The sequence below is a fragment of the Leptodactylus fuscus genome, chromosome 11, assembly GCF_031893055.1.
Source record: "Leptodactylus fuscus isolate aLepFus1 chromosome 11, aLepFus1.hap2, whole genome shotgun sequence".
Classification (NCBI taxonomy): Eukaryota; Metazoa; Chordata; class Amphibia; order Anura; family Leptodactylidae; genus Leptodactylus; species Leptodactylus fuscus.
The window spans coordinates 311,304-325,170 of record NC_134275.1 but is presented as its reverse complement, the minus strand read 5'-3'; the positions used below and the strand labels follow the sequence as shown (position 1 = coordinate 325,170).

General features: G+C 44.3%; 1 protein-coding gene across 1 annotated transcript in view; it reads right to left on the bottom strand.

The window, feature by feature from the left end:
- Positions 1-9,976: 9,976 nt before the first annotated feature.
- The window catches only part of C1GALT1C1 (C1GALT1 specific chaperone 1), a 6,938-nt gene continuing 3,047 nt past the window's right edge, over positions 9,977-13,867 (bottom strand). Inside the window, exon 2 of the mRNA XM_075260231.1 lies at positions 9,977-11,813. Within this exon, the coding sequence (XP_075116332.1) occupies positions 10,855-11,808 (954 nt within the window). The 5' untranslated portion in view covers positions 11,809-11,813 and the 3' untranslated portion in view covers positions 9,977-10,854. The remainder of the gene's footprint in view (positions 11,814-13,867) is intronic.

Sequence of the window (13,867 nt, the reverse complement as noted above, 5' to 3'; positions counted from 1 at the left end):
GCTTTCTAGTTTTCCTGCTCATTCAGAACCCTTTTTAGACTTGCATATAAATCGCCAATGTTGAGCGTCGATCAATGATCTAATGGGTTGATTGACACTCACTCGATTATATGTTGCAACACAGGTTCCGCTGTGTTTAGTTGCTTGTCCTCCACCCCATTGAGGTTCCATTATAGTCTGCAGCACACCCCTGGTTGACACAGGGCGACAGACGATTTTCATGCTGGTGTAAAGGATGCGATTTATGGCAAAGGAGCCAAGTATTGTTTGTTGTTCTGCCATGGATCAGGCAGGAGCATTCATACAAATGCTCGTTCACTTTATACTTCTGCATGGGCTTTGCATGTCTACTTGCAGGTGACATAAATGGTAGAAAAGAACACCATTCGGCTCCCTGTAAGTGGCTCCGCAGCTGCTGCCGAATCCAGATAATATTGTTATTGCATATTGTTGCACCTGGGATTCCACAGCTTAATTCCAAAAACTTGCAATTTCAAAGAACCACAACTTTATTGGTTATTGTTATTTTCTGTGCAGGCGTCCTCCTCCCATCCCAAGTTTCTTCCCTGTAGTCAGTAGTTAGTTACTAGGACAAGGGATCCTGCATCAGCTATGACTCCTTCCCACTGTGCCAGCTCAATGAACTTTAATGTTCGATTGAGATTTTCCATAAAGTTGCGAAAAAGCACAAAGCCCTACCTCTAAGTGTTAGCACGGATTCTTTTAAGGATATATAAAGCTGCAGATCATGATTGACAGGCAATGAGGTCATGGATACAAGTTCATTTTAGGTCTTTTCCAAACCAAAAATATCTCCAACAATAATTTCTCAGCATATTTTAAACACTGGGAGCCATTTGTTAGGGCACTTGCACACGTCAGTACATACCTGCTCTCTGTGACAATCCAGGGCGCAGAGTACTTGCTAGGCCTTAGGGTACTTGTAGATTAATTAAACAGAGGTCTCTTTACAATCGTACTACGTGCACCAAACTATGAGAAAAGGGAAAGAGATGGCAGGTCTCACCTTACATAGGTATAGCTAGTGGGGAGGGGGCTCAATGACTGCGAGTCCTACCCCAGGACTGCCAGAAACTGAGCAAGTACTTACATCAGCATCTGCAGGACACTATGACTTAGAAGATGCAAGCTACTTCAGATCTGCAGCCTACAAGGCTCTGTGACAAAATATCTGATTCCTGGGGCAAGCAGGCACATTTTTTTTTTTTAATGTAGATTTGAGCCCCATATAGGGAGATATAGATAGATAGATAGATAGGAGATAGATAGATACAGTCCTATGAAAAAGTTTGGGCACCCCTATTAATCTTAATCATTTTTAGTTCTAAATATTTTGGTGTTTGCAGCAGCCATTTCAGTCTGATATATCTAATAACTGATGGACACAGTAATATTTCAGGATTGAAATGAGGTTTATTGTACTAACAGAAAATGTGCAATATGCATTAAACCAAAGTTTGACTGGTGCAAAAGTATGGGCACCCTTATCATTTTATTGATTTGAATTCCCCTAACTACTTTTTACTGACTTACTGAAGCACAAAATTGGTTTTGTAACCTCACTGAGCTTTGAACTTCATAGCCAGATGTATCCAATCATAAGAAAAGGTATTTAAGGTGGCCAATTGCAAGTTGATCTCCTATTTGAATCTCCTCTGAAGAGTGGCATCATGGGCTACTCAAAACAACTCTCAAATGATCTGAAAACAAAGATTGTCCAACATAGTTGTTCAGGGGAAGGAGACAAAAAGCTGTCTCAGAGATTTAACCTGTCAGTTTCCACTGTGAGGAACATAGTAAGGAAATGGAAGAGCACAGGGACAGTTCTTGTTAAGCCCAGAAGTGGCAGGCCAAGAAAAATATCAGAAAGGCAGAGAAGAAGAATGGTGAGAAGAGTCAAGGACAATCCACAGACACCTCCAAAGAGCTGCAGCATCATCTTGCTGCAGATGGTGTCACTGTGCATCGGTCAACTATACAGCGCACTTTGCACAAGGAGAAGCTGTATGGGAGAGTGATGAGAAAGAAGCCGTTTCTGCACGTACGCCACAAATAGAGTTGCCTGAGGGATGAAAAAGCACATTTAGACAAGCCAGCTTCATTTTGGATGAAGGTCCTGTGGACTGATGAAACAAAGATTGAGTTGTTTGGTCATAAAAAAAGGCGTTATGCATGGCGTCCAAAAAAACAGCATTCCAAGAAAAACACTTGCTACCCACTGTAAAATTTGGTGGAGGTTCCATCATGCTTTGGGGCTGTGTGGCCAATGCTGGCACCGGGAATCTTGTTAAAGTTGAGAGTCGCATGGATTCCACTCAGTATCAGCAGATTCTTGAGAATAATGTTCAAGAATCAGTGACGAAGTTGAAGTTACGCCGGGGATGGATATTTCAGCAAGACAATGATCCAAAACACCGCTCCAAATCCTCAGGCATTCATGCAGAGGAACAATTACAATGTTCTGGAATGGCCATCCCAGTCCCCAGACCTGAATATCATTGACCATCTGTGGGATGATTTGAAGCGGGCTGTCCATGCTCGGCGACCATCTAACTTAACTGAACTTGAATTGTTTTGTAGAAAGAAATGGTCCAAAATCCCTTCATCCAGGATCCAGGAACTGATTAAAAGCTACAGGAAGCGACTAGAGGCTGTTATCTTTGCAAAAGGAGGATCTACTAAATATTAATGTCACTTTTCTGTTGAGGTGCCCATACTTTTGCACCGGTCAAATTTTGGTTTAATGCATATTGCACATTTTCTGTTAGTATAATAAACCTCATTTCAATCCTGAAATATTACTGTGTCCATCAGTTATTAGATATATCAAACTGAAATGGCTGCTGCAAACACCAAAATATTTAGAACTAAAAATGATTAAGATTAATAGGGGTGCCCAAACTTTTTCATAGGACTGTAGATAGATAGATAGATAGGAGATAGGTAGGTAGGTAGGTAGATAGATAGATCTCACAATGTACATTTTTCCCTATCAGTACGTCGTTGGAATATGGGGATGGAAATCCATGCAAACACGGGGAGAACATACAAACTCCTTGCAGATGGTTTTTTGCCCTTGGTGGGATTTGAACACCAGGGCTCCAGTGCTGCAAGGCTGCAGTGCTAACCACTGAGCCACTGTGTGGCCCCAAAATTTTATTTAATGTGATTGTTTGGGGTTACAGTTCTCGCACATTGTCTAAGTCCCTACAAACTGCTGATCAGCAGGGATCAAAGGTGTCACGTCCCCACTGATGTGAATGATTCCTCTCTCTCTGTAAATGTCTCCTGCGCTGTGTCGCTCACTTACATCTTCTGTTTAGCTTAGCAAATGCAGGAATTACCGCCGATCGCCGCTCTATTAGGGGTAGATTTCTAAAAACTGGTGCAGTGAGGAACCGTTGCCATAGGAACCAATAAGGGTACAGCTGATGTTTTTGTAAGGCGCATTGTAAGACGTGACCCGGCTGCTTTGTGCGGCGGCTCCCGCTTCCTTCGCCTGGTTCTCCTGTGTCTTATGACAAGTTTGTTCTATTGCTTATTCCTTCATTTTTGGCCACTTTAAGGTTTTGTGTGTGTGTGTATATATATATATATATATATATATATATATATATATATACATACATACATACATACATACATACATACATATATATATATATATATATACATACATATATATACATATATATATATATATACATATATATACATATATATATATATATATATACATATATATATATATATATACATATATATATATATATATATATATATATATATATATATACATACACTCGCTCCCCAGCTTGTCTCTGGCTACCACGTCTTCCAGTTTTAGTAAGCATGACTGTGTGTGCTCAGAAGAAAGGACAAAATGACTCCTTACATAATGAAATATTCTAGAAGTGTTGTGAAATCAAGTCCAAATGGAAAGGGGGGGGAGGGGGAGCTTGCAAATGAAACGTCACAGCATGATGTGACCTCAGATGTGGGGATTGATTTATTACGATGATTCTTGATCTTATTGCAGGGTTGAGTGGAGAAAGGAGATGGATGGTGGGAAATGTAGTCTGTCCAGACTGTAAGTAAGTGATACAAGTCAAATAAAGCCAGACAATGGGGTGCACAAGAGAACAGTAGCGAGTATTTAGCAGCGCCGTGGGTGTATTGGCAGATCATTTTTTGGAAGTTGGTTAACCCCTTGAAGCTAAAGGCCCCACGTTGCGGAAATACAGCCTAAGTTAGGGAGGTCTCTTGACATTGCTGTGTTTCAAGGCAATAAATCAATTAACAGTAACCTTCTCCATACACCTCTATGTAAGATGTATATGATTATGGATAAACAGGCTCCATATAGATATGGAGGAGGAAACAGATTTTCTTAAGATGCCAGAAAATCAAAAGTTGCTCCAAAGTTTAGTTGCTCTTCACATCCACAGCATGGCCTGCCTGTCTGGAAGCGTTACAGAACTTATTCTCTGCAATGAGTGACATCTACACCAAAATGACCAAATTCATACATAAAATGTGCTGCTTTTGGTACAGACTGGTTCCATGTCCACGTGTAGGGGTCAGGGAGACGTTTTCTTTCTGTCCTTCAATTCTTGGGTCATTAGATTATTGGTATAAAATTTTGGGCAGGAGACTCCTCCATGTGGACGCAGGTATCACTGGGCAAGTACTGCTAAATCCTGTACCTATAATGGTGTGTACACCTAGTAGCCAAAGCAAACAAAAACCTCTATATACACAATGACAGGTGTGCAAAGCCTTCCCTCATGTATACACAGGACTCCGGCTGAGGCCAGTCTATAGCAGAGCCCCTAGATCAGGGGTAGGGAACGTCCGGCTCTCCAGCTGCTGTGAAACTACAACTCCCAGCATGCATACTGGCTCTGCTGTTCTGGGAACTCCCATGGAAGCGAATGGAGCATGCTGGGAGTTGTAGTTTCACAGCAGCTGGAGAGATGAAGGTTCCCTAGCCCTGCCCTACAAGGTGCAGAGAGTAGAAGGCAGTTGTGGATGTCCTTGCTATGTTCTCCAGAATGTTCTGCGTGACGGCGTTCTGCATCGTCCCTTCAGCCGGTTTGACCGGTTTCGTTAGGTCTATTCACTCTTTAAAGTGGCTGGGCTTATTCAATAAAATGGTAAGACAAAGACGGGAGCAGTTTCTACAAGAAGTTCTGTAAAGTGTGTCCTAATTTATACAGATAAATCTAATATTTCACAATAGAACAATCCTCGTAAATAATACATGGAGTCAATAAAGCAATGCCTCGCCATATAATAGAAAATAATGGTTTAATTCAGACAGAAATCTTTTGTCTTAAATTTTCCAGACCATAAAAAAATTACAAATATTTTTTTTTTTTTTTTTTAATTTAATTTATTTTTTTTAAATACAAGAAATTCTGTTAGATATCCACATACCAGTCAAAAATATATATATATATATATATATATATATATATATATGTACCCAGCAGACCTGCCCAATCGTTTGCGGTTAAGCTACCCATACTATGACTGCTATACATAGGACTGGCCTAGTGGTTACGTGCGGCTCCTCAGCGAGAGGACACAATGGTCATCCAGTTGTGCAACATCCCCAGAAGGTAGAAAGTTTCTTATCCACTTCATATGAGAAAAAAAATTGTATTAAAGCTGCAATTTGTGTGGATGTTGCAGTAAAAATACTAACACTATACGCCATGAATAGTGCCGAGCTCGATGGGACGTAATAACCAGGTTCCAGTGATAAAGGCGACATCTAAAAACCTCCCACCCTCTATAGAAAGCGTCCTAAGGGTACAAGAAGAATTTGGCACCACAGGAGAATATGTGATGGATAAAGGTTAAAGGGGTTGCCCGCCAAGACAACTGATCCCACAGGATAGGGAAGTAACAAAGCAATTGGGCTCCCAAACTTTTTGTAAAAGTTTATTTTCCCAGGAGTGGGGGAGGGGTACACTAGCAGACAATACTGAGGGCCGCCTGACTCCGGCCTTATGTGCACATTGCCTTCATGGCCCTGACAATTTCTGCCATAGAATAATGTTATTTAGATTTCCATATGGAATTACTAAAGGGATTGTCTGATTAAAGGAATCCCAAAACCATAACTTGCCTAATAAATGTCCCTTCAGTCCAGTCCAGGACGCCCTTCTATTTGTGGTCTGGACCAGAAGTGACAATGACACCCCTTTGATGTCATTGGACCACTGAAGTCGATAAAAGGCTACAAAGGTGACCGGTGCCCAAAAGGCCTCAGCGTCATGGACTGTCCATGCAGGCACGGGTCCGCAGAGACCAGAACGGGGCGGCCGCACTCGTGCCCAAAAGGCCTCAGCGTCATGGACTGTCCATGCAGGCACGGGTCCGCAGAGACCAGAACGGGGCGGCCGCGTCATGTACGGTCCATGCAGGCACGGGTCTGCAGAGACCAGAACGGGGCGGCCGCGTCATGTACTGTCCATGCAGGCACAGGTCCGCAGAGACCAGAACGGGGCGGCCGCGTCATGTACGGTCCATGCAGGCACGGGTCTGCAGAGACCAGAACGGGGCGGCCGCGTCATGTACTGTCCATGCAGGCACAGGTCCGCAGAGACCAGAACGGGGCGGCCGCACTCGTAGTCTGAACAGAGCTCTTCGAAGGATCATTTTTTGTATAGGAGTTGAACAACCTCTGAGCCTAATGTGCCGAACAGAAGTGAAATAGTGGTTTTGGTATAAAATGTAAGTGGTTTTTATTGTATAATGTGGCAGCAAACATTTAGCCCCTTAGTCTAGAGCTGGCCATAGTCTTAAAGGGTTATTCCCATCTCAACGTTTCATGGTATAGGTAAAGCCCAACCTCATGGCCAGCAGGAGACGCATCCGCCCAGCTCGGCCATCTTTGTTATTTTAATGGGGTTCTCCAAGGAGTTTCTCATCACTTACATCCTCCATGGGTTTCAGGAGTCGCTCTGCCTCGTTCCTCCTCTGTTCACCCCTTCTTATCTATATCATACATAACACTAAAGCCAGACCCCACGATACCGTTAACTAGCGGTGAACACGGACGGAAGCCGAGGCAGAGCGACTCCGGGGTCTAGTGCTGCTTCTGATCACCTAACCTGGGGTCACAGCCGCTACAGAACTCTTGGGTTTGTCGCCAGGAAGTGATTTTGTACAAATTGAAAAATTCAGATTCCGGAATTTGAAGCTGAATTTTTCTGCTTGATCAAATTCCACTGCAGAATTAGGGTGCGTTCACACTGAGTATACGCTGACTGATTCTGAACGTTATAACACCTTCAGAATCGGCGCGTACAAAGCAGGTCCCATTCATCTCTGTTAGCCGGCATACGAGCGCTCCCCATAGAAATGAATGGGCTGCTTTTTTCCCTATTGGTTTCAATGTGATATCGCGTATACTCAGTGTGAATGGACCCTTAGGCTGAGTTCACATGGAGTTTTTTGGAATCCACCTCAAAATCCACTGCCAAAACAGACTCCCATGACTTTGCTTCTTTCTTCTGCTACCTAGACAGGATCATTCTTACCACGGCCGTCTGCGGCGCGACACTCCCTCCCGACTAGGCGTCCATTCATTTGGGCCTAATCCGGAACAGAATGCGATGCGCTGTACCGGCATCCAGTCGCGGCTAGCTGTTTTTCAGACCAGTTTCTGAGGCGGCCTCCGTGTCAAAATCTGGTCCAAAAAAGCCAGTGTGAACTCCGCCTTAGTAAATTCCGCACCAACCAGGCAGAATCTTTCTCCTCCCATTTACTGCAATGGCCGCTATCAGCAGAATTCCAGTGAAGGAAGATTGAAATGAATGGGAGACGGATTGCAGGTGGCATTCAGAGTGGTTTTTGAGGTGGAATCCACCTCGCATTCAGACATGTGAACATGCCCTTAGTCTAAATCCAGTCTTGTCCATGTTTTCACTTCTAAACGATCCTGCCAAAAAAAAATCCAATGTTCTGCAAGCAATCACATGTGGTTTAATCCCCCACCAACGCGCCAGTGGTCCTGATCTGTGTTTAACGCCTTGCAATGATTTCCTTCTTGCACGAACCCCGTCCATTAGACAGGTTAGACCACAGATATAAACGGCGTCTAAGTCCACGATCAGCAGAAGATGCAATGACTAACCTTAGATTTTACTCCTACTCCTTGTCACTAGATGTATGAAAAGACAGACGAGGTCTCAGACTGGCGACCAACAGGAGGACACGTTTGTCTCAGGCTGAATGATGTAATAGAAGTCACTCCATCATGGCTGGCAGGGGAGGTTATAATGACAGCGCTATTGTACTGCTGGAGACCGGCTAGACGGGTTTTATATAACCGCCAGTATGACAAGTGCTGTATACACAATGTGCCGTCTAAGGAATGACACAAGGAAACTGAGGAAGAGGAGCTGTACCAGGCCAGAAAACTCTACCAGCCCCACAAGTCTTATTCAACGCGGCTGCAAAAACTGCGCACACCCCCGCTATAACTAAGTCAGGGACTTACTAATACACTAAAATCCCCAAAAAATTATTAATTGCCAACTACCGTAACTCACAAAACCAAAATCCCTCAAAGCTTTCCTTTAACACCCTATTAAAGATTTGCTATGTAGTTGTATTGTAAATTTTCACTCAGACACGTCGGGAACCAGGACTGTGTTTGTTTGCACAGCGCAACGTTCAGTGTTGTATGGACACGCGTGCAAACACATGCAGTGCAACAATATCTCCTTGGAGAGTATTTGTACCAAATTGTTATCTAAGGCGTTCTCCTAGCATTCAATAGCAATGGCCTAGGCTTACAATAAGTTATGAATATTGGTTGTGGTCCATCATCCAGCAACGGCACAATCAGAAACATATGGAGAGAACGGAGCCAGAACCAAACCGCTCCATTCTCCGTGTGGCGCCAGGGTACTGCAGATCATTCGCTTGGGGTATTGGACACCCACCTGTAGGATGATGGAAACCGGTCACAAGGAGAAGTCAGCAATTGCAAAAGGCTAGAAAATCCCTTTAAGTACCAAGAGTTTCTGTGCTATAAAAGCAGTTATAGCGGCTGTTATCTCCTCTCTAAGAGGGTTATTGTATATCTACAGACATAGCCGCCCCTCCATCGCTCTGAGAAGATGAATTACCAGATCACACGAGGTTTCTTGGGATATCAGATTCCCTCCCCCCCACTATACCATTTCTTATGTTTTGGCTGATAGGAGACGATATGTCTCCCATTTCTCCCAATGTAAGGGCCTTCTAGGATGAGGACACAGCGGCATTAAAGGAGAACCCGTCACCTCACCTGCTGAATACCTGCGATCCCCATGAAATAAATGCTTAAGGCCCGCTTCACATTTGCTTTTGAGTTTCCATTCGGGGACCGAAACCTATACACATGGAAAAGTGGTTACCTGGGAAAACACACGGACTCTATAGACTATAACGGGGTCCGTGTGGTTTCTGCACTAAACATGCGGAGAGAAAAGTCCTCAGAGCAGCGCTTTTCTCTCTGCATGCTTTGTGCGGAAACCACACGGACCCCATTATAATCTATAGGGTCCGTGTGGTTTCCTTAGGTAACCGCTTTTCTGTGCATATAGGCGGACCTCGAACACAGATGTGAACCAGGCCTTACTAAGAGCTCTGTATTGTGCTGTCCTTCTGTTGTTCCTCCTGGAAACATATGACAATTGGGCTTTACCATTCCTCTTGTCAAAGTGCCCCCTGTCTGATTGTACGAGCACATCCCAAACTGACACGTTAAAGGGTAACGCCAAGTTGTCACTTTATACATAACTATTTAGAAGGAACATTTGTTATTGCCTGGGGGTACAGGCGACAGGTTCTCTTTATAGCAGTGCAGTTTAACACAATGCCCCCCTACAGTAGTGTGTGTATATATATATATATATATATATATATATATATATATTATATATACAGTATACATTCACCAGAGCTGGATGCATCTTACAGGAAGACTGCTGAAGACTAGAGATGAGCCAATACTATTCAAAATGGCCGTTTTGAATAGCACGCTCCCATAGGAGTTAATGGATGCAGGCGGGGCCGGCGTCCTGCCGCTTAGCCCCCTGCGTGCCGGCCGCTCCCATTCATTCCTATGGGAGTGTGCTATTCGAAACGGCAGTCTTGAATAGTACTTGCTCATCTCTAGTGAAGACGCCAGCGCTGTGGTTTCTTATTAAAAATAGAGGTACGGCCACACTAGAGTATCTAAAAATACTAGACGGAGACGCCTTACGCATGGTTACTTGTGTCCAAGTAGCTTCATGTGTATGAGGTAATGGAGTTCGAGTCTGTGGTAGTAAGGGAATTCAGAAGAAAGTGCCCTCGAACACCAAACTAGGTCATTTGGCAACGTCACCCATGTCGGCTCTAGACGCCAGACAAGTCAGATCATTTACATTCTCCCATAGGGAGCAGCCAGAAGAATCGGACAAAGCTTGCTTACCACCAACAGAGAAAATATCAACCCAGTTCTTTATGACGTAGAAAAATAGAATTTGAGTGCAAAAGTCATCACCGTGAAAAAAACCAGTCGCACTTTGTGTAGTAAAACGAGGATTTTGCAGTCTTGACATGGTCGAAAGAGACTGAATCTTCTCTACTGTACAGAAAAGAAAAACTAAATGACACATGTACATGGATCAAGTTCCACCTCCCAGCCACAGTCTTAAATAAATAGAGCCACCGGATTTGTTTGATTCGTTTTTTTCCCCAAAGTCCTGGGGGATGTCAGAATTAAATACGCCACAGTGTACGCAGCGCTTTACAGCGCCGGGTCTAGGAGACGTCTTCCACCCTTCAGTCGTTATCAGAGTTGGCTGGTGGTAAGAACACCAGCGCGTCATTGAAGCTGTGCCCGTAGGCCCGAAGCCTGTACACGCCGTACATCATAACTTGCATGTAGTTTGGAGATAGTCCACTGAACGTGATGGCCATGTCTGAGCAACAGCCCTCCACAACTTTCTGAGGATCGTTCGCCATGGCTTCCTTAATCAAAGTCCCTACAGATTTAGTGTTGAAGACGTTCTTCCCCTCAGAGTCTTCGGCGTTTTCGGCAACCACTCCTTTATACTTCAGGCACATGGCCAGCTGCTTATCGGATGAAACCTTCCATATTATGCCGCCGGATTCTGGACACTTGTCTGGTTCGTTCATGACATCGATAAGGCGATTCATTGACCCAATGCTGAGCACAATCCCACCTGCTAAATCCACAAAATCCAAGTCTCCATCTTTCATGGTATGCCCGATGTAGAATGGCTCCGCAGGATTCTTCTTCAACAGAAAAAACTTTAGATTTTCAATGATGGCAAACGTAGAGGGCTGAGCGATAAAAAACCAGTTAAACTCGTCTTTATGTTTCTCATAAGTGATCTGGATCGCTTTCCGCATCATAGTCCACATATCGCTGCTGTCGACAACAATGGAGTCAAAGACTTTAACGTGTTCGGAGCTGTAGTAGTCAGCTTGGTCGCAGTGCTTGCTCCAGGTGGATCGGACAGCGGCCCAGAGGCTCAGGTCTTTGGGTTTGACAAGGAGGATGCAGTAAACCCGCATGGTCTGACTTAACTCCAGCCGTTCCACATCCGAAAGCTTCAACACTTCCTCCTTATTAGGCGCTTGGATGTGATGGTGTTCGTGAGGGGCGGCAGGTTCATGACCCAACTTAATGTGTCCAAGAAGAGTTACCACTAGACAAAACGCACCTCCTATTAACATCCCCCGCATGAACGAACCTCCTTCCGAAATCATCTTTCCTGTAACAGAAAACATCCATCTGTTAAGAAACTGATAATTGGTGATAGGACGAGGCAGCGAATGCCGAATCCTACACATCATCACCCTCCCACCCATAGTAGGAGATAACCGGAGTCCAAGTTATTTATAGTCACAAGCACACAAACCTACTGAAGATTTTCAGAACAAAAGAACCTGTTACATCATCCAAGTAAAATGAGGCTACAATTGCGCAAAGCCTACTCTAATGACGACACTCCCTTTATCTTCAATGGGCCCGAATTCCAGCCCGTTGCTCTATGCTATGTATGCCGCCATTCCTGTTCCTCCTCCATTACCGGTGTCTCAGGGAGACCTCACAGCGCTGGAGACTCGGGCTACAAATCCAGCGTCAGAATAACATCTGCAAGGAGTTGCCTGGGCTCCTCCCACACGCCAATGATTTACTGATCGGGAATGTAGATTGGGAGCCCTGTACATGACAATGTCTACAGCGCTGCGCAATATGTTGGTGCTATACAAGTAAGAATTATACTAAGAATAAGGAAGTCAAAGGATCTTCCAATGTACCAAAGATACCTGAGAAGATCTCAATAGACCACAAGCTTTCACAATGGAAGGGAAACCGCTTGTCATTTGGCAGCTAAAATTGACATGTTGCATTTTAGAAATTGTGGGGTGTTTTTTTTTTTACATTTTTAATTGGCTCATTTCTGCAGCAGCCAAAAACACTGCATTTCCAGAACATGGGACTTAGTCTTAGGTCCCACGCTGCGGAAACACAGCTTTTTCCGTTGCAGATTTTGTTGCGTTTTTTTGAGCCAAAGCCAGAAGTGGCTACAAAAGTAATGGGAAATATATAAGAAGTTTTTATACTTCTCCTTCTGCTTTATCCACTTCTGGCTTTGGCTCATAAAACTGCAACAAAATAAGCTGCGTTTCTGCAATGTGGGGCCTCAGCCTTAAAGGGATTTTTCAGCACCAAATAGAATTTTCATGTGGATGACGTATCCACTAGTCATCAGTATGTGACCTGTCCAGGTTCGATCATCTATCTGTTCCTGCAGCCTCCAGGTGTTGGAAGCCGCTAGAGAGCAGTGGCACGTGCAGTACCGCTCTTATTCCAGCAATAGTAGTGGCGCTGCTGCTCACTGGAACCAGCACTATGCTGTGGACAGGGCTACTGCACCGCTCCTATTACTTGCCACCTGCCCATGAGGAGCTTCCGGCATCCAGAAGTCAGTAGAAAAGCTGATCTTTGTAGCTTCTGGGTGTTGGACTCCCACACATGACGTACTAATGACTTATCCTGTGGAAAGGGTATTAGTATGAAAATTCAACTTGAGGCCGAAAAACTCGTTACAGAAACGCAGATTTTTTTTTTGTTGCATTTTTTATTTTTTTGAGCCAAAGCCAAGAGTAGATTGAGCAGAAGGATAAGGACTTCCTCGATATTTCCCATTCCTTTTGTAGCCATTCTTGGCTTTGGCTCAAAAACAGCAACAAAAAAAAGCTGCGTTTCCGTAACGTGCGGCCTCTACAAAGAGGTGCAGCCAAGGAGGGGACCTGAAAAATGGAAACCTCATCTGCTTCAAACCTGTAGATTATAATGGGGTCTGCTGGGTTTCTGCCTGAAAAATGCAGAGAAAAAAAGTCCTACTTACAAGCGAAATGGGGGACGAAATCCCCAAATAGACACCGAGTGCTGGTGTGAATTCAGCCTTGTCTGGTGTGTGCATTACAACCCTAACTACCCGGCCATCAGCAGCACATAGGTCCTAATACTGACATATATCCCCTGTAGTGTACCGCTGTCTCCGCTGTCCCATCCGTCTCTCATCATTGGATGCAACGATTCACAACAACAACAAAAAAATCCCTCCCGATTAGGACCATTGCTCGGGGCTGATCTGGAGCGGAATGCCACAACCGGATGCCGATGCCCCAGAATCCAGTCATGGCTAGCCGCGCGGAAGGTGTTCATACACGGAATGCAAATTCCTCGCTCACAGAACATCAGAAGGTCCCTGAATCCCTCTGCTGGGGTCTGGTGACCGACTCCTTATAACGGCAC